The sequence below is a fragment of the Anolis carolinensis genome, chromosome 4 (genome assembly GCF_035594765.1).
Source record: "Anolis carolinensis isolate JA03-04 chromosome 4, rAnoCar3.1.pri, whole genome shotgun sequence".
Lineage (NCBI taxonomy): Eukaryota > Metazoa > Chordata > Lepidosauria > Squamata > Dactyloidae > Anolis > Anolis carolinensis.
Genome location: NC_085844.1, coordinates 186,003,146 through 186,028,314, shown reverse-complemented (window position 1 = coordinate 186,028,314; position 25,169 = coordinate 186,003,146). Strand labels below are relative to the sequence as shown.

Here is a 25,169-nt window from a genome sequence, read left to right as displayed (position 1 = left end):
TTGACTAAGAATTTTTTTCTACTTAATTCAGTTTTTAAAAAGAGTGTCATGAATTGTTTGTTGTCATTCATGTGTAATATGTAACACACAATTCTGGATTTTTGTATTCATTCAGAATCGAATCCCTAGTGTTGTAGTTTTCTTTTTGTCATATGTATAACAGAGTCATACTAATACAAGAAATTTTGCTGAAGTAAACTTTGCATCAATGGATTTGTTTTCTTATTGAGCAAAACACTTCACATTTGCTTCACCATTTAGTAAAATTCAAGTAAAATTTACCATATGACATCTAGTAGCTGTAAAAAAGCAGCACCTACTGACATCATTTTCTACATTCCAGGCAATGATGTTTAACCATTTACTTACATGAAACATTTGCTATCCTCTAATTTCTTGAATATTTCTTTATGCTTTAAAAAACAACAACAAATGTGCTACATAGGCCTTGTTGATATGTAGACTATAGTATAGCATCACTATATGAATGAGGATAATGCCAATTCCTTTCTCTCCATTATTATTATTATTGTTGTTGTTGTTGTTGTTGTTGTTGTTGTTGAAATTTCTATGCTGCCTTTCTCCAAGACGGACCCAAGGTGGCTCACATCATATTTTAAAATATACATACAAATAGTTAAAAACCGTAACTAAAAAGTATTAGAGGTTCAATAATCCATATTAATGAACATTAAAAGTTAAAATCAATTTAAAATTCTTCATTCTTCTGTATCCGTAAGTGCCTGGCTTCAGTTAAAAGCTGCCTCAAAGAGAAAAAGTCTTCATGCCTTTCCTAAATGTTATGAGGATGGGAACCGATCTAATTTCCTCCTGCAGCAGGTTCCACAACTTAGGATGTGCCTCTGAGAATATACCTTCCTTAGTGCATGTTGGCCAGGGACTGTGTCGAAATAAGGGTGTCCTTACTAGACCTTAGAGATCTACCCAGCCTATATAGGGGACACAATGTCTCATTTATTTATTTATGAAATTTGTACCCCGCCTTTCCTCAATCAAGGGCCCAAGGCGGCTTACAGCCAATAAAACATACAATATAAAAATTAAAAAGAAGCTAAAACCGTAAACATTAGCAAGTACTGTTACCTGGACTGAAGTTGTGCAGGGCTTTATAGGTTAAAACTGTCAGAAATATTAAAAATTAACTAGGTATTTTTAATTGCAAAAATGTGAGTCAATAAGCTAACATCGTCTCGAGGAGAGTGAGTAGGCTGAAGCCTGTTAGAGTTAGTGGGCCAAAGCTAAGAAAGGGTGAACAGGTAAGGAGTACATCTACATGAGGAATCTGTGAAGGCAAAGGTTTATTCTTCTACTTTTCACAATAAGAGTTGTATAAGCAACTTCAATTTCATATAATTCACCAGTTGCGTCTTACTTTGCAGAGCGGAGTTGGGGGGGGGGGGTACATTTAGACACTAGATTCTAGATCAGTGGTTCTCAACCTGTGCGCCCCCAGATGTTTTGGCCTTTAACTCCCAGAAATCCTAATAGCTGGTAAACTGTCTGGGATTTCTAGGAGTTGTAGGTCAAAACACCAGGGGAACCACAGGTTGAGAACCACTATTCTAGATGATGCCTAAGTGTTAGCATCTGGTGCCAATACCAGCCCAGTGCCAATTCACTGAGTGCTTCATATTACATTAATGTGTGAAAAAGGGAATTACAGATAGGTAGTGTTGCTTCATGTGGTTCTTAAAAAATCTACTTTTCTCTGAAGGAGACCTTATAACATTTTGACTTTATTTCTGGATCTGTCAACATTTAAATTGCTTTAAATAATAACAGTAGGGTTTACTTGTTTGATTCTACTTTTGTTCCTGTAATTATTGATTTAAGAGATGGGAATTGTCCTGTCTTCCCATCCTTCTGAATGTCATTTCCCGATCCTAGGTTTCTGTTCTTAATATAGTGATATTGATGATATAATAACAAAATGGATATCCGCAGAGCCCTTTTGATGTCTATTTATACTGCAAACAATGTACAGCAATGGCTTTTCTAGTTTCACCTTTCATGCTTGCGAAATGTTATCTACTTTGACTACCAGACTCCTCTCACTACTTGTGAAGAGGATGACACTATCTCATCACTAGGTGATTAAACAACCTATGCACACATATATAAATTAAATGTATCTTCGTTAATTTGTGCTTCTAGTATACCCCAAAGTATTGAAAATATAAAGCTATAAATTCCCCCATAATTCACTCATTTCTGGATTTTTACTCAAAATATCTTGAAATTACATCCTGAAATTGATTTTGAAAGTTTCAAGGATTCCTAGTAGCTCATAGAACAGGTCTGCCTTTGCTCTCTAGTAAAATAATGGTGGACATGGGCACTTTTCGAATAATAGATTAAGTATACTAAGGGGGGGGGGGGGGGGGAATCGTTTGCACTGTGCCTAAAATTCTGCTTCTCATTCAAAGGCAAAGCATCATATGTGAACAAATGTCATGCAAAAAGCTGTATCTATTTAAATTAATTTCCAAAATAATAAACTCAGTTAATTTCCAAAGAAATGAAAACTTCGTAAAATGTGAATGTATACATTAGGAAGACTAGGATAAGTGCTTATTTTATTCATTCCTCTCTTATTTCCAACTGTATTTGGGGAAAGGTTTATTATATTTTATTAATATTGCATAGTAGAACTTGCCACCTAGACATGCACACGACGAAGATACTGATGATTGTTACTCGTATTTCTTCTGTAAGCTGGGGTGTGTGCATGTGTATGCGTGCTATATACTGAACAGTCTAGAGCTGCTCTTATCCCTAGGCCTAGTGCAGCCTGTACAAGTCTGGCATTTGGCAAAGAGAGCTGGCTCTCACATGAAAGTTTAAACAGAAATAGCTTTTGAGTCAAATGAGGGTCTGAAGGACATTTCTTCTTTGTAGCCATAAATCTCTGAAAAACAAGCTTTGGATATAACCCAGTTGACATTATCCAAGCAGTTCACATTCTTCCTCCTCCCTCTCTCTCATACACGGCAAAATAAATAATATACTATTTGGAACTAATCAGGACAAATCTCTTTTTCCCTTCTCTCCCCCACCTACGGTAATTTGAAAACATACATAAAATTCAGTCAGTGTTGATGTTTCTTCTTGTGAATATCCTAAATCTAACACCTTTCCAGTCTGTCTATGAAGGAGAATCCTCTTTAAATAGAGATATGTTTCCATAGCAAAAAAAAACACTATGTTCATTTTGTTTTTAGCTTAAAACCTCCATGTGCTTTTTGGTGCTTGGAGCCAGGCATCTGTACGACAGCTGATTTTTCAAGGGATTTCTTTCCTTCATGTTTAGGGAAATTAAATAGATAGCTTTGATTATCTGCTCTGCTGAGATACAGTGTTCCCTCGCTAATTCGCAGTTCACTTTTCGCTCCCTCGCTGTTTCGCGGGTTTTCAATTAATATTAATGTACACATTTATCACAGTATTTTGCTGTTTCATGGGTTTTTGCAAAGGGTTTTGGAAGGAAGGAAAGGGAGAAATAAAGCGAGAGGGGGGAAAGAAGGGTTGGAAATAAAAAAGGTTTATTTAGCTTCCATTCTTCTCTGCCAGTGTACTCTATATTGTAACTGCTAAAATAAAGTACAGACTGCATTGTAGTAAGTGGTCTGTGGATTGCTCTCCTCCACACATAGAATAAATATAGTGTCCCTTCTTTGCTGATTTTCACTTATTGCGGGTGGTCCTGGAATGTAACCCCCGCGATAAGTGAGGGAACACTGTAGTGTGATCAAGATCTGAATATTTAAGTCTACATTAAAAGCAAAAGAAACCAATCTTCTATCTGAGACAGCAAATGACCTGTCTAGAAAGTAGCAATGGTACCTGGCACCAAATGTTATTGAATTGCTAATAGTGATCATGGGAGTAGGTCAAAAAAGGTTTTCAGCCAAAACTGCTCCGAAAAAAATCCAGATTTTTGGTGTGGTGAGATTTATATTAGATTAAAAAAATTAACAACACATTTAAGGATACTTTTCTCACTTCAAAAAACATGCCATAGCCCAAACTATGTGATCTCACAGCAAATCATAAAAGATTTGTCTTTTATCTTCTGCGTTCCAAATAAGTTGTATCCACTGAGGCGGAAATTAAAGTGCTGTTGAATGAGTATTTGACAGGCTTTATCTGTTTCTTCAAGGCGTTTTGTTGGTAAATCTCTTACACTTGTATCTTCTTTAGTGGGTGTCAGTTTAATCCTGAGTTTGGTAGCATTTGAAACAAGTAGAGTGGATTGTGTTGCCAAAACAAATACATTTTTGTGTATGTGTGTGTGTTTATTTTAGGAACCTGATTTTTGAAGCTACTGTATATACTCATATGCAAGTTGGAAAAATCATGGCAACCTCCCCCCCCCCCCCCAAAAAAAAAAACAGCCCTAGGTTGACTTATACACTGCTTAGTGCTGGAATAGGGATGCAATGTGAAGGCAGTGAGAAGAGGTAGAGGCCAGAGGCACCCCTGTCCCACTCTCCTTCTCTTGCCCAAACTGGAAAGAGAAAGCCCAACTAGTGTTCATCAGCACTAGGGGCGAGCCTGGAAAAAAATGGTATTCCTGCCATTTTGGGCACTTGAGATGGAGTGGGGAAACCATGGCCATTTAAAATAATGGCTTACTGCATAAGCCTCTCTACAGAAAGACTGCAGTGGCTATTTCTCATCAGGGAAGAGAAGCTTTTGCAGTAATTATCTATAATAATAATAATAATAATAATAATAATAATAATAATAATAATAAACTTTATTTATACCCCGCCACCATCTCCCCAACGGGGACTCGGGGCAGCTTACATGGGGCCATGCCCAGAACAATGCAATTTGACAGAATATAAAAAGAGCAACAAATCATAACACATTGAACAATACAATAAATGATAATATACATTACAACGCAAAATCAGAAGAACAATAAAAACAAGGGCGGGCCACATGAACACCAAGTTAAAACTCGGGGTGAGAAAAGGAATAAGAATAAAAACCACAAAGAACAGGGTCATAAAATAGTGGTGCAATCTGGAGGATAGATATTGGAGGAGAGCAACAGGGAAGATGTATATAGTAATTACTCTCCAAAAGCACAATGGAAGAGCCATGTTTTCAGGTCTTTCTTAAAGGCTACTAATGTGGGGGCTTGCCTAATCTCAACGGGCAGTGAATTCCACAATCGGGGGGCCACAGCAGAGAAGGCCCTCTCCCTTGTTCCCATAAGGCGGGCCTGAGATATCGGCAGTGGCGACAGGAGAGCCTCCCCTGACGATCGAAGGGATCGGGCAGGTTTATGATAGGAGATACGGTCACGAAGGTAGGTGGGTCCCAAACCATTTAGGGCTTTATAGGTGATGGTCTGCACCTTGAATTGGGACCAGAAAATAAACGGTAGCCAGTGGAGCTCCTTAAACAAGGGAGTGGATCTTTCCCTGTAACTCGCCCCCGTTATTAATCTGGCAGCCGAGTGCTGGACCAATTGTAATTTCCGGGCCGTCTTCAAGGGAAGCCCCACGTAGAGCGCATTACAGTAGTCCAGTCTAGAGGTAACTAAGGCATGGACCACTGTGGTCAAGTCAGACTTCACGAGGTATGGTCGCAGTTGGCGCACAAGTTTGAGTTGTGCGAAAGCCTTCCCGGCCACCACCGACACCTGCGCCTCAAGCGTCAACGCTGAGTCCAGGAGGACCCCCAAACTGCGGACCTGTGATTTCAGGGGGCGTGCAATCCCGTCCAGCACAGGTTGCCACCCAATACCCCGATCCGATGAGCGACTGACCAGGAGGGCCTCTGTCTTGTCAGGATTGATCCTCAGCTTGTTCCTCCTCATCCAGTCCGCCACAGTGGCCAGGCACTGGTTCAGCACCCGAGGGGCTTCCTTGGAGTCAGATGGAAACGAGTAGTGGATTTGCGTGTCATCTGCGTAGAGATGGCAGCGCCCTTCAAAACTCCGGATGACCTCTCCCAACGGTTTCATGTAGATGTTGAATAGCATAGGGGATAAGATAGACCCTTGCGGGATCCCACAGGTCAATGGCCAGGGGTCCGAGCAGGTATCACCATCTGGGAGCGGCCCTCCAGGAAGGACTGGAGCCACAGCAAAACCGTGCCACCGAGCCCCATCCCAGAGAGCCTCCCCAGAAGGATACCATGGTCGATGGTATCGAAAGCCACTGAGATGTCCAAGAGAACCAGCAGGGTCACACTCCCCCTGTCCAGCTCCCTGCGGAGGCGACCAAAGCCGTCTCGGTACTGTGCCCAGGCCTGAAGCCAGACTGCGAGCGGTCCAGAAAATCAATGTAATCGAGGAACTCCTGGAGCTGCGTGGCAACCACCCGCTCCAGAACCTTGCCCAACGGGAGGTTGGAAATTGGTCTGTAGTTGTTACATACAGATGTGTCTAGGGAGGTCTTTTTTAATAGCGGTTTTACTACCGCCTGCTTAAAGCAGGATGGAACTGTCCCCTGGCCCAAGGAGGCATTATAGCCACAAACCAATCCAACAACCCATCTTTGGCCAGCTTAACCAGCCAGGAAGGACAAGGATCCAGAGCGCAAGTGGTCCACCACAGTCTCTCTGCCTCTACCATTCTAGGTCCTTTGACCACTTTATGATAAAGATTGTTTTAGCATTCTAAACTATATTAATACAGTCTAATTAAGAAATAACATTTTTATAATAAGCATTATTAAACAGACTAAATATGTTTCTAAAAAGGAATAAATGTTGTGATTCTTTATTGAGTAGAGGTCTCGCCACTTTCCCAAGGACTAACTGTACTAAATCTATTTGAATTGTAGTCTTAAAAAGTTAAATCAGAGAATGCATCTGGGGTATGTTTTTAGTTTGTTTTTCCAGTTTGCTGAGAGAGAACACGATTTGAAAAAAAGCTCTTGTATTTGGGCAACCTGGTAAAAAAATAGAATAAAACTCATATGTTTTGTTTAGTTGCTTCTGCTGCCCTCATGACTGATTGGATAATATGCACTGACTGACACAGGGCTCATACTCTGTAAACCTGGACCTCTCTGTTTTTACTTTCTAAGAAACCCTCCTTGTCTCTTTGTATTTGCCATCACCCTATAAGCAAAACCAGTGAGAGGAACAATTGTTACAGTCTCTCCAGCCTATTTGATCTTTAATTGAAAGATGTGTACCGACAACAAAAATCTTAAGCATTATAAAGATTAACAGATGTGTCCTGCTCACTTCAAAGGATCAGTCTGAACGCAGATCAGAGATGGCTGCTCTCAAATCCAATCTTTATTGAAGAACACATGACTTTGGAAAAGTCAGGAATGACCCAATGTTTACACACAACTATTTTTATAACTTTTGATGCTACGTAACACCACACGTAAATATCATCATCAAGTCCCACCCCCAATATCACATTACTACCATTTTCACACACTAGACCAATTATAATTGTTTATACTTTCGGCCCCAAGTTCCCAGGCATATTCTATCTTCTTCTGCCAGGTGCTCCTGGGATTGTTTATGTTATGACTCCCAGTTACAGGGCTGAATTACCAAAGCCCTGTAACTGGGTTCCATGACATGGTGCCCTCCTTTTCTTCGTCCTCCTCTTCGGTTCTTCTTTCATCGCAAGCCTGAAACAAAACAATAATTCTATGTGTCCATTTTGTCCAAAGTACCCATATATTTTTTCAGTAAGCTACGATGGAATACAGGGTGTATTTTCCCTAAACTTTTTGGCAATGCCAACTGGAAAGTCACCTCGTTGATAACACCCTGTATTCTAAATGGTCCAATATATTTAGGGCCCAATTTTTTCGAAGGTAGCCCCAGTTTGATGTTTTGGGTACTTAGCCACACTAAATCTCCTTTCTCCAATTTATCACCTTCCACCCTCTTTCTGTCTGCGAATACTTTATACTTTTTATGTGCTTCTTTTAAGGATGCAGTCACTTGACTCCAGCATTCCATCATTTGCGCTTTCCATTTCCCTGCCTCTGTTCCCTCATTCTCTGTCCATCTCGGCAGCTGGGGCAGAGGCTGTATTTCATACCCGTAAACTACTTCAAAGGGGGTTTTATTTGTTGCTGAATGTATAGTCGAATTAAAAGCTAGTTCTGCAAAAGCCAACCACCGAGACCAGTCATTTTGTCTCATGTTAGAGTACATTCGAAGGAACTGCCCAAGTGTCTGCTGAGTACGTTCTACCGCCCCATTTGTCATGGGGTGAAAAGCAGAACTTAAACTCCTTTCTGCTCCTAGCATTTCCAGGAATTTTTCCCAAAATTTTGCTGTGAATTGTACTCCTCTGTCACTGACCACTCTACTGGGACATCCATGCAGTTTGTAAATGTGGTTTATGTACAATTCAGCTAGTTTCTCGGCTGATGGTAGTTTCGTCAGTGCTATAAAGTGGGCCTGTTTAGAAAACAGGTCCAATACTGTCCAAATATAACGATGTCCTTTGCTAACCGGTAGTTCCCCCACAAAGTCCATAGCTACACATTCCCAAGGTCTGGTAGGTTCTGTTACTGTTTGTAATAATCCCATTGGCTTCCCTCCTCTCGATTTATTTCTGGCACAATCATCACATTGAACAACATAATTTTTTATGTCCTTCCTCATCCCTAGCCACCAGCAATGTTTTGCTATTGCTTTTGTTGTTTTTGTAATTCCTGTATGACCAGCGCTCTGGTTGTTGTGAAAACGATGCAAAATCTTGATCCTTAATGTTGCTGGGATATACAGTTTCTTGTTCACAAACCAAAATCCCCCCTTCTGCTCCCCCTGTTCTGCATTGGATGCGATCCACTGGTCTCCTTCATAAGACTGTTTCAGCTCGTTTCCCCAATTATCTTTTCCGTCGAGTTCAACCATAGCAGTGTTCTCCTTTTGGGTTTGTGCTCTTGTTCTGACAGCTAAACCCCATTGTTTGTCAGAGAATATTGTTCCCTCTTTTGCTGTGGGTATTCCTTCGTGTTGAGGCATGCGTGAAAGAGCATCTGCCAAGACATTCTGCTTCCCCTGAAAAAACTTTAATTGGAAATCGAACCTGCTGAAGTATTGTGCCCATCTAATCTGTTTGGGGGACAATTTTCGAGGGGACTTTAAATACTGGAGGTTCTTATGGTCAGACCAAATTTCAAATGGGATTCCGCTTCCTTCGAGAAAGTGTCGCCAGCATTCTAAGGCTTTTAATATGGCTAGTGCCTCTTTTTCCCATATCGGCCAACATTTTTCAGTTTCGCTGAACTTCCGGGACAAATATCCACAGGGTTTTAAGTTCCCATTTTGATCCTTTTGCAATAGTACTGCCCCATACGCACAGTCTGAGGCATCGCAATGGATTATGAAAGGGCTCCTGATATCGGGGTGTTTTAGAATGGGTCCTTCTGTGAAGCATTCTTTTAGGGTTTCAAATGCCTTTTGGCATTCTGGCGTCCAACTTAGTTTGGCGCCAGGAGCTTTTACTTTTGCTGTCTCTCCTTTCCCTTTTGTTTTTAAAAGTTCAGTAAGGGGTGCAGTTATTTGCGCGAAGCCTTTTATGAAGGATCTATAAAAATTTGCAAACCCCAGAAACGATTGCAATTGCCTCCTTGTTTGAGGCACTCCCCATTCTTTTACATCTGATACTTTAGCTGGATCCATAGCTAACCCTTCTGGAGATATCCGATACCCCAGAAAGTCAATTTGAGTTTTATTAAATTCACATTTGGACAGTTTTGCGTACAGCTTTGCTTCTCTTAGTCTCTGCAAAACTTCCCGGACCAATTTCACGTGCTTTTCCTTATCTTCAGTCACAATCAAGATATCATCAAGAAATATGAATACCCCTCTGTACAACAATGGGTGCAGTATTTCATTTATAAGCTGCATAAAGCACCCGCCTCCATTTTTTAAACCGAAAGGTAAAATTTTATATTCAAAATGGCCGAATGCGCAGGAAAATGCAGTTTTCCAAGTATCTTCCGGTTTGATCCTTAATTTATGATATGCTTCAATTAAATCAAGTTTAGTAAATATGCTCCCTTTTTTCAATACGGTAATTAAATCCTTTACTAAGGGCATAGGGTATTTATTGTCCTTAGTAATTGCATTTAAATTTCGATAATCAATGCACAATCTTAGGGAGTTGTCTTTCTTTCTCCTGAATAACACTGGGGCCCCGAGAGGAGAATTGGATGGCTTAATGAAGCCCCGCGCCAGGTTTTTATCAATGTATTTCCTCAATTCCTCCTTCTCCTGCACAGACATGGGATACACTTTTGGTTTTGGTAAGTTTGCTCCGGGGGTTATTTCAATTTCTACTTCTATATTCCTTTTGGGAGGTAATTTACTTGCCTCTTTCTGATTGAACACATCCACAAAGTCTCTGTATTCAGGTGGCAATAGCAGTGGGTCTATTTCACCTTCTTCATCTCCCTCGTCCTCCTCTTCTGCAATCTTGCTTATCTCCCATTGCGTCTGCTGTTCTTTAAATGCTAGGCTCTTTCCTCTCCAATCTACTTCGGGATTAGCCTGTTCGAGCCATGGTATCCCTAATATTACGTGGTATGTGGCAATAGGGGCTATCACAAAGGATATTCTTCCTTCCCATTTGCCTATTTTACATGGGACCTCCCGTATTTCCTTTGTAGATACTTCCCCAGTAGCCACTGATCCGTCTAGCTGCGAAAACGCAATTGGGGAGTCAAGCGCCATCTGCTGGCATTTCAATGCTCCTGCTAACTCTGGAGTTATAATATTCCTGGAACAACCACAATCCACAAATGCCTTGCAGGTGGCCCGATTCTCTAGCCCCGATAGGCAGATTGGCACTACTATCATGCGTTTGTCCCGACTCACCAATTTTTCTGGAGATTCTGGGGTTTGCACCTCCTCCTCCGCACGCCTCCCGGTTGCTGGCTTGGGCTTTGAGGGTTTTGGCGGCTCCCCCTTCCGTGCCCAGCATTCTGCTGCTCGATGGCCCGTCTTCCCACATACAAAGCATCCCGGTTTAGGTTTGTTGTCGTCTCCTCTGGAGGGAATCCCCGGCCTCCCTCCGGGTCTTTCCTGCTTCCTCGTTTCTCCTCGACCTCTCGCCACCGGTCTTTGCTGGCCGCCGCTGCTCCTGAAGCGCTTTACTTGGGCCAGGGTGGATTCAACGCGCCCCGCTAGTTGAATCCATCCCTGGAGCGTTTCGGGGTCATCTCTGTGCGCTGCCCAGCTGAAAATTTCGGGGCGTAGTCCCTCTTTAAATAATTCCACTTTGGTCACTTCAGACCACTCTGGTACCCTTTCCGCGAGGTGGAGGAATTCTTCTGCGTACTCGGGCACCGTTTTGTCCCTCTGCTTTATTCCTCTAAGCTGGTCTCGAGCTCTCAATTGCTCTAGCCGGTCTCTGAACCGGTTTTCCAGTGCGGCGAGGAAGCGGGGCACTGACCTCAGGCATGGGTCCTGTCTGGCATGTAGTTGCACATACCAGCTGGCCGCTCCTCTCTTTAGTGTGTTGCCGATGGCCCGAACCCTGCTTGCTTCGGAGGGGAATGTGTGTGCATTGTCTTCCATGTATCCCCTGATGCTAATTAGAAAAAAGTTCAGTTCGGCTGATTCCCCTCCGTATTCTAGCTTGAGATCTTCCCTTCTTGGCATCCATTCAGCGGCCCGTTGATGCTGTCTGGGAGGCATGGGGAAGGGTTGCATCGGGTTTCCTTGGATCACGCCGCGCCCCACTCCGGTGGTCATTCTGCGCGGCTCCCGAAATTCTGCCGCCGCTGTCGGCCCTTCCCCCCATCCGCATACTGGCCTCGCTGTAGCCCCCGCATCTCGCCTTTCCCCGTCGTACGGCACATCCTCCTCCTCTTCCTGGATCTCCTGCTCCTCTCCGCCTTCGTCAGCTAATCCACTGGACCCGATCCCTGGCCCCAGTGGTCTTTCTACTCCGACGCCCATTCGGGGGGTTGGGAGCTCTGTTGGGGTTGGCGGCCTCAGAGTTCCCAGAGCTTGCTGGCGCTCCACTTCGCGCGCCATTCTGTCCCGGAACTCCAGCTCTTGCCAATACTCCTCGTCTCCCTCGTCCCTTGCCGCCGCGGGACTCTGCGTTGAAGCTCGCTGTCCCCTCTGGCTCCAATCGCCTCCTTTGCTTGGCTCTCTCTCGGCGCCATATCGGATGTGCTCTTTTTGGAGATTCTCTTCCAATATTGGCACTATTCTCCCCACGGTATCCGACAGCCTGGATAAATGAGTTTCCAGGATGGATAACCGCTGGGCCACGGTCTCCGGCATGCTTCCTCCAGATCCCCAACTGGTTTCTGCCGCCGCCGGAACGCCTCTTCCCCCTCTGGGAATCCTCTGGGTCACGCCGTCCGGCTTGGGGTACCCCGTAGAGGAAGCTATGGCTTGCAATGTCTCTTCTGCCAACGGCAGAGCTCCCAGCGGAGGCCCCTTTGCTCCGTCATGGCTTTGATCTCCTTCCCTGCTCATTATCACTTCACTGCAAATTTGCAGGAGGGTGAGAACTGGATTCCTGACTTAATTGTCCTGCTCACTTCAAAGGATCAGTCTGAACGCAGATCAGAGATGGCTGCTCTCAAATCCAATCTTTATTGAAGAACACATGACTTTGGAAAAGTCAGGAATGACCCAATGTTTACACACAACTATTTTTATAACTTTTGATGCTACGTAACACCACACGTAAATATCATCATCAAGTCCCACCCCCAATATCACATTACTACCATTTTCACACACTAGACCAATTATAATTGTTTATACTTTCGGCCCCAAGTTCCCAGGCATATTCTATCTTCTTCTGCCAGGTGCTCCTGGGATTGTTTATGTTATGACTCCCAGTTACAGGGCTGAATTACCAAAGCCCTGTAACTGGGTTCCATGACACAGATGTGTTGAGTATAGTTTTTGTGTGTTGAAGGTAAATCACTGCTCCTGGAAGCTTTCAGGAAAGTCAATTCACCCTTCCCTCCTAAAGAAGGGTTACAAAAATGATTTTGGAGTGATCCATATATGTAGTCCAAACATAGCATTTTGTCGGTCACAGGCCTGTAGGAAAATCCATTTGTTTGTTCACAAATGAAAACATGAATATGTTAATAGCCTAGGAGGGATAGGAGAGACATGTTGAAGCATAAGCACTACATAAATTTATCTGTACATGACTAGATAGATATCAGCAATCCTCTAACATGTGCCTGCACTTGGTCTGCCCTCTTACATATCATGTATAGTTTGTTTCCTTTCCATCTTTTTTGTGTTGTGCTTTTCTGTTCTAAAAGAGATTGTGGATATCTCTTTTTTCATCTTCCTTAAGATCATTAAAGAAGACTACTGTTGATTGAGATTAACAATAAAAACATGTGGTATTTGTATAGTATCCTCCCTGTCCAGAGCACGTCATATGCAAGTTCGTCTTGTAATCCTTGCAACAAACCAATATGTTGCCTGAGTATTGTAGGTTAAAAGATATTTTATTTCCCTGTGATAACTTGGTGAATCTATTACAGAAATAGAATTCAAATCAAAAACTTCTCAATGTATGACTTACTTTTCTTTGGCACTGCATTACAACAGTTCTCAGGTATCATCTGTTTTGGGTTTGAAAGCAGCAGTGGTTTAGTTTCTAACTTATATTGAGACAGCTCATTGGCAAGTTATTTACTTTTTTATTTTCAAAATTCATTAGAGAGATTGCCACACTAATACTTGTGCTGTATAGTAATATACAAGGAAATCGTATGTTCCAAAATGTGTGTATTTAAGGGTCATTTCTGTTCTCCGTGTTTTTAGTAATTGGGTAAACATGTGCAATCATCATGGGTTCTGAGGTTCATACCGTATTTCACAGCATAATAGTCACTGTTTCCCTCCCCCCCTTCAAAAAAAGGCGGGTGCGTCTATTATGCAGTGAAATATTTTGAGGCAACCGAGGCAGACCCTGTAGACCTCTCCCACTGGTATGTGGGGACGAGCAAAGCCTCCAGGGCCTCATTCAGGTGCTGGCAGATGAGGGGGATTTTGCACCCCTTTCCAGAGCAGACCTGATATCCTGAAACACAGATTTTCCTTGTTCTTTGTTTTCTCATTGCTTGACTCAGAGAAGGTATGGTCAATGTTAATAAACTAAAGCAAAGAACATTTGAACAAGTAATTTAGTTTTGAATTAGTATTTAAACATATTATATTAGCACACTAAATGCACTACCAGAATAAAGTTGAAAAATATCACCCATGCTTGTACTAATTCCCCCATGCCTTTTCTCTAAGCTTTAGAGAAAATATAACATCTGGCCATGAATATTCAAAAATATATTTTATCCACCCCACCAAAAACTTTATCCTTCCCTTTTAATATCATAATCTAATACCCCAGTTTTCTTTAGCTTGCTGACTCTCATGTGGATCCCAGCAGAAGTTCTGGAATTAAGAGTTTCAATATTCATTTATCAGGGACAGAAGAGGAGTTACTTTTTGATGTCTGTTATGTGGCATAGGAGAAACATCTGGATGCATAGAAAACAACTAACCCCACACAAAATATCCCCTTACTAAGTATAAGCTAAACCTTATACAGGCAGTCCCCAAGTTACGAATACAATAGGTTTTGTATGTTTGTTCTTAAGTTGAATTTGTCTGTAAGTCAGAACAGGTACATTTTTAAGTGTAACTCCAGCCAAAAATATACATTTTTTACCTGTGGGTAGCATAGGGGTGAACACCACTGTGCTATTTGTTTTGCTGTCTGTGCCCATGTTCAGAAGATTTCACTCACTTTCTGTCCCTGTGATAATTTGATTTTTTTTAAATGGTCTTGTTGAGGAAACAAGGGTTGGTGAGAAAGCTTCAGTGAAGACACTTTTCCCCCATGATAACGCTTTCAGGAGTGATTTTACGTTCCTAGGGATAGATTCTCTTATTTCCTGTTGTCTCATCCCCGTTCTTTACTTTGAGTCATTTGTAAGTGAGATGTTTGTGATTCAGGGACTGCCTGTAATTCCTCAACCCTGAGGGACTAAGAAAAAATTCAGATTTTAGAATTGTGGGATGTTTGTTTAATTATTAACTTAGCAAACAACTTAATTCTGTTGAACTACAGTGCAGAAATTCTGATCTTAAATCAATAATTTCATTAAAATGTAGTTAAAGTGTTTCTATTTTGTCAAATTTCCAACTTAATATATACCTTCATTGATTTTAATTTGTTTTCATTATCACTGGTTTGATTTGCTTCTTTTTATTGCTGGCTCATAGGCTATGTATTTTTCTAGCATTCAAACCTCCTTCCTCTCTCTTGTGTATTCCCCCTTTTGAAAAAAGGTTTTGCTTCATTATGTTTTCAGGTTCTCCAAGTCAGCACCGATGTTTCTGGATGATTCTTTCAAAAAGTGGGCAAGGATCCGGGACTTTGTACCTCCTTTTGGAATTAAAGGGCAAGGTAGGACGACAATGCAACTCCTTTTTCTATGGGATTACTGCTATTCTAGTTATACTGCATGAGTCCTGATTTTGTAATTTTGGTGTATAACATATTTCCCCATTGGCATTGCTGGGAAGACCACTGAAAGGGTTCCAGTTCACCTCTTTCCAGTGTATATTTTTTAATGAAAAGTAAACTGAAATTGCTTGTTGACTCATAATTAAGAAGCTAGATTGATAGATAGCAAAATGGCAATAACATAAAAGAAATGTCACAAATATTTTTATAAGTAATTTTGTAGTTAAAACTCTAGTAAACTAAAACATGTTTTATAAACAGTTCAAAGAATATCTGAAATTAGATCCCTGCACTTAAACCCAAGACAAATGTTTGGCAAATGTCTACAAAGTAAAATGTAGTTCAGTTAACTGATTGGATGCAGAAAAAAAAACACTGATATAAATATGAAAACATAGAGGAAAGTCATAGAACAGGACCAAAACACAGATGCCACAAAGACATAAGAAAGTGGGACTTTCAAAACATTTAGTCAGCAAAATGATAATGTAAAGCTAAACAGGCACCTTTCAGGCAGAACATAAAAACCAGGGCCCTGGAAACTCCAGTTCAAATAGATACCTGGTTTGTCTTCTTCTTCATTCACATAGTCGTTTCTGACTCTTTGTGACCTCATGGACCAGTCCACACCAGAGCTCCCTGTCGGCCGTCGCCACCCCCAGTTCCTTCAAGTTCATGCCAGTCACTTCAAGGATACCGTCCATCCATCTCGCCCTTGGTAGGCCTCTCTTCCTTTTTCCTTCCATTTTCCACAGCATCATGATCTTTTCCAAGCTTTCCTGTCTCCTCATAATGTGGCCAAAATACTTCAACTTTGCCTCTAATATCCTTCCGTCCAGTGAGCAGTTGGGCATTATTTCCTGGAGGATGGACTGGTTGGATCTTCTTGCGGTCCAAGGCACTCTCAGGATTTTCCTCCAGCACCAAAGTTCAAAAGCATCTATCTTCCTTCGCTCAGCCTTCCTTATGGTCCAGCTCTCGCATCCATAGGTTACTATGGGGAATACCATTGCTTTCACTATATGGACATTCATTGCCAGTGTGATGTCTCTGCTCTTCACTATTTTATCGAGGTTGGCCATTGCTCTCCTCCCAAGAAGTAAACCTCTTCTGATTTCCTGGCTGCAGTCTGCATCTGCTGTGATCTTCTCGCCTAGAAATATAAAGTCTTTCATTGCTTCCACGTTTTCTCCCTCTATTTGCCTGGTTTGTAGGTGTATAAAATTTACCTTGTATGATGCAAAGCAGCAGTTGATAACCTTATTTACTTTATTTAAGGATAGTGGGATTATTCAGCACACATTTTAAGACTTCAGTTTTGGGGGCTTGATACATAAAACAACGGTCTTAGAATGGAGTGCATTGAGGTCTGCCTACTCAAATGTGATTTCGTGGAGATGGTAGATGAAATAGTGGTGCAGGATTGCTATAACTCCTGTCTTCATACTACAGATAGGTGCAAGGATATAGTGGTTGTAGTTATCCTAATTAGACACAGACTGCAACCAGGAAATCAGAAGACGTTTACTTCTTGGGAGGAGAGCAATGACCAATCTCGATAAAATAGTGAAGAGTAGAGACATCATACTGGCAAGGTCCGCATAGTTAAAGCAATGGTATTCCCCGTAGTAAGCTATGGATGTGAGAACTGGACCATAAGGAAGGCTGAACGAAGGAAGATAGATGTTTTTGAACTGTGGTGTTGGAGGAAAATTCTGAGAGTGCCTTGGACTGCAAGAAGATCAAACGAGTCCATACTCCAGGAAACAATGCTCAACTGTTCACTGGAGGGAAGGATATTAGAGGCAAAGATTAAGTACTTTTGGCCACATAATGAGAAAATAGGAAAGCTTGGAGAAGATAATGATGCTGGGGAAAATTGAAGGAAAAAGGAAGAGAGGCCAACTAAGGGCAAGATGGATGGATGGTATCCTTGAAGTGACTGGCTTGACCTTGAAGGAGCTGGGGGTGGCTCTGGTGTAGGCTGGTCCATGAGGTCATGAAGAGTCAGAAGGGACTGAATAAATAAACAACAACAAACTCAGAACATGACTCTGCTGGTATCATATCCCCTGTACCTCATATAAGTAAGAATAGTCCAAACTAGTGTGGGCAAGTGGCTTCCATGTCCTTTGTATAGGTGTCTTGAGCGTGGATGTCACTTTTCCCTACCCAATAGAAATGCTTCATTCCTAGCAAAGCAGATAATTAAATACAGCTATACAGTGGATCCAAAAAGCTTAACCATAAAAGCTATTTAAAATGCTGGAGAAAATGAAAGATGCTGTATTGATTATGAGAAAGTTGTAGTATCAATTGTTTCCTAGCTCCCAAGATGTCTTGAAACAGAAAGACTGCCTCTGTGCTAGAATGTTTTAGATCTCCCAAACAACAGATCAGTTTTTCTGCCAAACAGAATCAAGATGGAGAACATGTACCTAGTACGACTGAATGGCAATGGCAGTTTTTGGTTTCTATTTCCAGGCTGTTGCCAGCTTGTGTCACAACCACCACAGTGTTATGTAAATTTAGAGTCTTATACTGGCTTTCCTTCAGTTAAAAACAGATACTGCTGTTATTGAAATGGCTAGGAGCTGAAGCAATGGAAGCTAAAGAGCTCAATGGATTGTTTAATGCTCCCATGGGACAGAATTTTGTGCCAGGATTCAGTCTAAAGCAGCTTGTACGAGTGGGAGAGAAGAATTATTACCCTGAATAACCCGGTGTGCCTAATGGCTGTACTGACAGGCCAGGAGCGTGAGAGAGGCAAATAGCACCCCTTTGCATCACACATCACTAGGAATTCTCGCATCAGCCTTTTCTCCTTATCCCATGAGATGCATTGAGGATGAGTAATTGTGACGTGATGATGGGATCAGCACCCCATTAAGATCTTTCGTCAGGGTTAGTCTAAAACTGGTTGAAATAGGACCACAAGAAGGAGGTGCTGATGGCTGCCAAAACCACAACAGCCTGTGAAAAGGAGCAACTCTCCAAAGACGAATATGCCAGTTTGACATCAAAGTTCACCTGTGATCCTTCATGAGGGCCCTTACAATTGGCAAGGGAGTTTGACGGCTCAGTACAAACTATGGGAGTGCTTGGTACAACTGTTCCAGACTTTCAACCTGTTTGCCAGCATAGGGATTAATTTGAATTGGCACAGGGATTAGGTTGCTTTGTTCCAACATATTGCTTGTGGTCTGGACAATCGCTTTTCCAAGTTTCAAACTGTTGTGCTAGACAGCTTTCAGTCTCTTCATTTTGTGAATAGATTGTAGAAATCACTATGTCAGAATAAAATTTCATCTCAGATCTTTGATGAGGAAGTTTGTTACATATGGGACTGGATATCATATTTTGGGTCATATATTTCAATTATTCTTACATAACTGAAACAAAACAATTTATAGTAACCAATATATGTGGCATTTCCCGGCTTCTGTACCCAACTATAACACACGAGAACAATTATTCAAAAGCAATAGAAATAAAGTGCCTCTTTTTCTGGGGTCTACTATTAATCAGTGCCATGATAGCATGTATTGCAAGGTTCCCAGGAAACAATAAGTGCTCTTAGTAATTGGACATAGGTTTGAATAAAGGCCTTTTATTTATGGTGTGCCGCAATCTAATTTTTCAAGGAAAAATGTTTTTTCAAAACTAAACCTTATGGGAAGGATTTTTACTTGCCAGATCATAATTGCAAATGATCAGTTTAAGTCAGAAATCAGTATTCTTAATTTGTAAAGTACTTTTCTTTTTAAACAAAACATTGATGAAAAATTGTTTCTGTGCATGTTGTAGAGTTTTTTTTAAGGTCATGAATACACATACTCAGCAAGCTTAGTTCACAGAAGTTTGAGGGAAAGTTGTGGAGGTCTCATTTGAAAGTATTTATTGTTAACTGAAAGTAAACTGTTGTATTTACTCAATTATAATTAAAAAAATAATGAAAAACGAATATTGAAAATCTGAGTGCAATTATCAATGCTTCTTCCATAGGAATTGAGGCCGACCTGCCCAGCTTGGAAGAGAAGAAAGGAGGAAGCTAAGGCTGCCAAAAAAGCTGTATTTATTTTTATCTCCTCTTTCTTCAAATATAGGAACTCCAGATATAGGGATCTCTGCTATCTATAGGTGAAGGATCATGAAGAACTTTTCCAAAAAGAGACTTATGCACAAGTGAGTCAATAAATCTGTTCCCCAGAAACTGGACGTGATGAAGTATTATCTTGAAAAGGGAGCAGGGTTATTAATTCAGGTACACAAATCTCTTTTTGTATAGTGCTTTGTGATTCCACCCTTGCAGGGAGCAGAAGCAGCCTTTTTGACAACCTCGACCTCTTTCTTCCTTCTCCCCTGAGCTGGACTTGGCACTTTTTTGTCCTTTTATCTCACTATGCAAGAAGTCTGTGTGTAAGTGAGCAGTCCAAAATAACCTTCCCACACCTTGTACAGCTATCATTTAAATCACTTATCAATCTAATGTTTATGGTGAACATGAAACACCAGTTGCAATTTTAAAATAATTTGGCATTGTTTTATTTTTCTTTACCCTTTCCATCCTTTGTAACATGCACCTATGTTTTACCCTCAATTTATCTATGGACCATAGCAAATTACATATTTTGGGCCCCAAACCTGCTCTCAACTTACGCATGAGATAGAGTTATAGTTGTATGTATAGTATACACAGTAAAATGAGAAAAAACTCAGCATGCATTTCATTCCATGAGATATAGTAAAGGTATAGGTTTCCCCTGACGTTAAGTCCAGTCGTGTCCGACTTTGGGGGTTGGTGCTCATCTCCATTTCTAAACCGAAGAGCCGGCATTGTCCGTAGACACCTCCAAGGTCATGTGGCCGGAATGATTGCATGGAGCGCCGTTACCTTCCCGCCGGAGCGTTACCTATTGATCTACTCAAATGTGCATGTTTTTGAACTGCTAGGTTGGCAGAAGCTGGAGCTAACAGCGGGCACTCACTCTGCTCCCCGGATTCGAATCTGCGACCTTTTGGTCTGCAAGTTCAGCAACTCAGTGCTTTAACACACTGTGCCACTGGGGGATATATTGTGGTCATATATCCTATTTCCTGTTGTATTCCCTCCTTTGGATAATTTTGGAATAATTTTCCTGTAATAGCATTTATTTTAAATACAGGCAGTCCCCAAGTTACAAACATCCAACTTACAAATGACTCATAATTACAAACAGGGATAAGACAACAGGAAGTGAAAGACATCTACCACTGGGAAAGGAAATTAACTCCTGAATGAATTATCATGGGGAAAAGGTGTCTCCACTGAAGCTTTATAACCAGTCTTTGTTTCCACAACAAGCCAAATTTATCAAAATCCAATCATTACAGGGACAGAATCATAGAATCATAGAATAGTAGAGTTGGAAGAGACCTCATGGGCCATCCAGTCCAACCCCCCCGCTAAGAAGCAGGAAATCGCATTCAAAGCACCCCTGACAGATAGCTATCCAGCCTCTGCTTAAAAGCCTCCAAAGAAGGAGCCTCCACCACAGCCCAGGGGAGAGATCTGGAAAGGATGCTTGCTTCTAAATAACATTTGGAGTACCGTTTGAATGATCTCTGTTGAGGAGTATGTGTGAAAAGTTCTTCACATGAATATAATTTTTCTGGGATGTAACCCTAAGGAAAATTGGGGGGGAAACTGTTGATGGGTCTTGTTTGTGATTATATTAGGAAAATCTGTGTGGATAGTCACTTTCAACTCTCTATACTTTACATATGTGCCTCTATGGAATCTTTCTAGTAGCATTCCTGTGGAGGCAAATATTACGTCAGAGTGAGGCTGAGTCAGTGTTGTCCCATTGCTTTTATGAGATCCACAGGATCAAAAGCTGTGTCTGAACGGTTAGACATATTGGCCTCTGGATCATAGTGGGATATGCACATCAGAGCACTACTAAACATGGTCTATGCCATTCCCTTCCCTTCCCTAAACATTCCTTTAGTTGCATAGCAGCCTACTTTGACATCTGACATATTGGAATAAATATTTCTTTATCTTTGCTGATAAAATACAGATACATGCTGACATCAACATTTAAATTTGCACAAACCGGTCTATTTGTCTTTACACCTCTTTCTTGGCGTCTTGCCCAGATTTGTGCCTGGAGGAGCTCAAGTTCTGTGAACAAGAGGTCTTGCCTGTTTCTACTGCCTCGCCAAGCTCCTGTGTTCGTTCTGCTTGACCTCCTATGTCTTGACAACTATGCTGTACCAACACAATGGGATTTTCTAGTCCCACTCTTTCATGAATGGATAACTTGCCACCTGAAATATGCCTAGTGTACATTTTCATCTGCTTTACAATGGAAATTGTAGTCAAGAAGCATCACCTATTTTAGCAAAACTGTCCTAAAACAATATCAAACCATTTACACATTAATGTATTCCATAAGACTAAAGACATTCAAAAGGTGCATTTTCCTCCAAAGGTTTCTACAGACAGGAACTATTTACTTTTAAAAATAGAAGCTATTAAGCTGTATTCTACATAACACAGAAAATTCTATCAATGTGTAGGCTTTGTTGTGCCTATTTAGGAAGATAACTACACCATGTTGCAGCAGGAGGAAATACTATATGTTCACATATTCTCAACCATGCCAGCACTGAGGATATTTGCCTAAGCACAGAATTGCTCAGTAGATTTTACAAGCTTTTGCTAAATCTGAGTTTTAGCCTGGATCATTTAAATACCAGTGGAATGGCAAATTTGTTGTCAAATTTGGTTTTGTGCAAAATTTAGAAACTACTCTGATAGACTGAAACTCTTACGTTAAATTCTTCTTTAGTCAATGTTCACACATTTATTCCTCCCTTTCTTCTTCATTACATTAACAGAGGAAAATAATATCTGTGATAGTTATATGGTATCCTGGCTGTTTCTCTGAATGCTTATGATATAACCATAAGCTTCAGTTTTTCTCTACAGTGGTGGCTGGCAATTTTTAAAGTTTAAACTTAGGAAGTGATGAGATCTGTCCTCCTCCAAATGTGTAGAATACAACATTCCTTATCAGCAATAACCATTCAGTTTGGAGATGGTGGGTGTTGCAGTCCAATGCATCTGGAGTATGCCTAGTTGGGAAAGACTTAGAATATGTTTTGTAAGAATATGTGGGTGTTATGGCATATTAAGCTTGGTTCTGCAACGGAAAATTGAAAAACGGAAAAGCAACAGCCATTCCAGTCGTTCATTGGACATGTACTTGGATCTTGACTTAGGCCTGACCTTTAAATTTATGAGCTTCTGGAAAGGAAAAAAGTAAATATTAGAAAATTAGTCAAACATTGACCACACAGAGGTCCTGCCTTTTTTGTGTCTTTCAAGTGGAGAACTGGAGAACTTTTCTACAACATGTAAACATTGGTTACTCTCTTTATATTTCAGCTCCTGCTGCTCTAAGGCTAATAAGAAATGAGGAATGTCCTTTCCTTTCTCATCCCTACCCCACCTAGTCCCTGATGTTTCTGGCAGGTTTCAGCTCCTTTGGGTTTCTGAAATGTTTTTTTCAGTCTTCTCTTGCTTCTTTTTCTAGAATCCTAGAGAGCATTTGCAATGTGCAGAGGAAATTCTCTTTCAGTATCATTTATGACCAGCGCATAAGTGCTAATATTGGACAGTTGTCCATTAAATAAACTGCCGAATTAAATAAAAAGAAGACTGGCTTACATGTTCATCTGGCCAAATCTTCCTTGTGTGATTACTCACTCACTATTTTGTTGCACTCTCTTTATGTGTTTTGTTTTGTTTTTAAATGAAAGAATTGTGCTGTTTGGCTCCTTATTTAGTGCAGCATTTTCATCTCATCTTATACTATTTGTGTGTGTTAAACAGCTGCTTTAGCTGGGAGAATGTATAAAGTGACCCAGTGTATTATGACATGTCAAATATTAGTTCTGGTGTTCATTATTGTTGCACTGATGTTTTGGAATCAGCATTTAATGATATTTGTAACTCTTTATAACAGAAATTCTAAAGCTACAATACAAACTTCCCAACAACAAAATATACACTATTCTAAAAATACCATTCAAGAAACAGAAGAAAAATAAATTAAGCTGTTTTATCTGAGAATCATCCATTTCTGAACCATGATTAATCTAAAAGTATGCATTCTGGACATCGCCTTAATTGGAGTTGACATGTCTCCCTTTGAAATTTTTTGAAGTTTCAAACGCCCCTAGTCCTAGAAATAGCCTGCTCACCCTTGGGAAAAAGTCCTAAAAGACTGAAGTTCAGGAGGACATCCCCTCAACCCCAGACTTAGGAAAGGAAGAGTATGTTCTATGTATAATTACATCTACATGTTGTTATATACCAAGATTTTATGCCCTTCCACTTGTGTTAGAATTCATGTTTAATTTCTCTTTTTTCTCAATGTTGTAGATTTTTGCAATATTTTTATTATAATTACACGATACAGAATAAACTGTACAAAGATTGGCATACTACATAAAATCAAAAAGGAAAAAAGACTAATAAAATAGAAAAATTGAAATAACAAGAAAGAAAAAAGGAAGAAAGAAAGAGAAAGACAAATCCTCTTCTGGTAAAATTTTAATGCCAGAAAGTGTTGAAAAGAGCCTAGAAGGGCTGGTATGTACCACCTTCCGGCAACATATGGCAGTTCATTGAGTTGTGGCAGCTTTATTGAGCAGAATCTAATGGGAATAGCTCCAGTACAGATTCCTGTGAACAGTAGATTATTATTTTTTTTACAAATGGTCTAGGATTTGCATTGTAGATTTCCTAGTATGTGTCAATCAAGAATTGTTAGGAGGAATGAAACATCTGTGTCTAACTTCTCCCCCCCCCCCCCCCAAAAAAAAAAATCTCCTCAATCAGATGCAAAATATTGTTACACTTAAAATGTATTCGTACTTTACTGTTATGGAAAAACATAGTGCTTATATCTTCAGAATTAGATTTTAATGTTTATAGGCTTATTTTTGACATACAGAAACAGTCAAAATATGCTGTTGATGAAATGAAGAGTAAGTGGATGTGCACTCCTGTTCTTGATTTTTCTGCTACATATTTGGTTAGTTCCCTACCACCTGATAATGTTGTTTGTGTTTTGCAAACGTATTTCTAAAGCCTCTCATGTAGCCTCAGTTTAAGATAGACACAGGTGTGTAGTAGTGCCAGGTGTTCAATACCACAGAATTTTAATGAATGTGGTTGTTATTTTAGCCCTAAGGAGTTCTTCAAATGCAGTTCTGAGATTCACTGTTTCTCTTTGCACACTGTTTTGGAACACTCTGTATGAAAGACACTATGTAAACTTAGAGCTGACTCATATCATAAGTTGACCAAACTTGCTTGGAACATCACATCCCATTAGTGGTTGTTGATATATAGAAATGGGTACTGAGTCATTAATCCCTGTTTATTCAACGTTAATACAAAACTAGAGTGAGAAGGACCCTACAAAGAATGAAAATGGAACATTTTCTGAAAGCCTGCTGTTATGTTATGGAACTCTGGCAGAAATCCTGCTCTGCCAGGTTAGACTTGATTTAAGTTATTTCAGTATATGATCTAAAAGTTCTGCTAGGACCATTTGGGTATACCAAGCTACCTCTATACCTATTACATAGTATGAATGCTGGATTCAGATCAGTCCAG

At 40.6% G+C, this 25,169-nt stretch overlaps 1 protein-coding gene across 11 annotated transcripts in view; it reads left to right on the top strand.

Moving 5' to 3' along the window:
- Nucleotides 1-25,169, top strand: part of st3gal3 (ST3 beta-galactoside alpha-2,3-sialyltransferase 3) — a 303,637-nt gene that overhangs the window by 183,867 nt on the left and 94,601 nt on the right. For 10 of the 11 annotated variants that reach the window (XM_003220200.4, XM_003220201.4, XM_062979659.1 and 7 more), the window contains one exon: nucleotides 15,339-15,433. In XM_003220200.4, the coding sequence (XP_003220248.1) occupies nucleotides 15,339-15,433 (95 nt within the window). Of the gene's footprint in view, nucleotides 1-15,338; nucleotides 15,434-19,600; nucleotides 19,679-25,169 lie in introns of those variants that run through there. The other variant, XM_062979660.1, reaches the window with a different exon arrangement.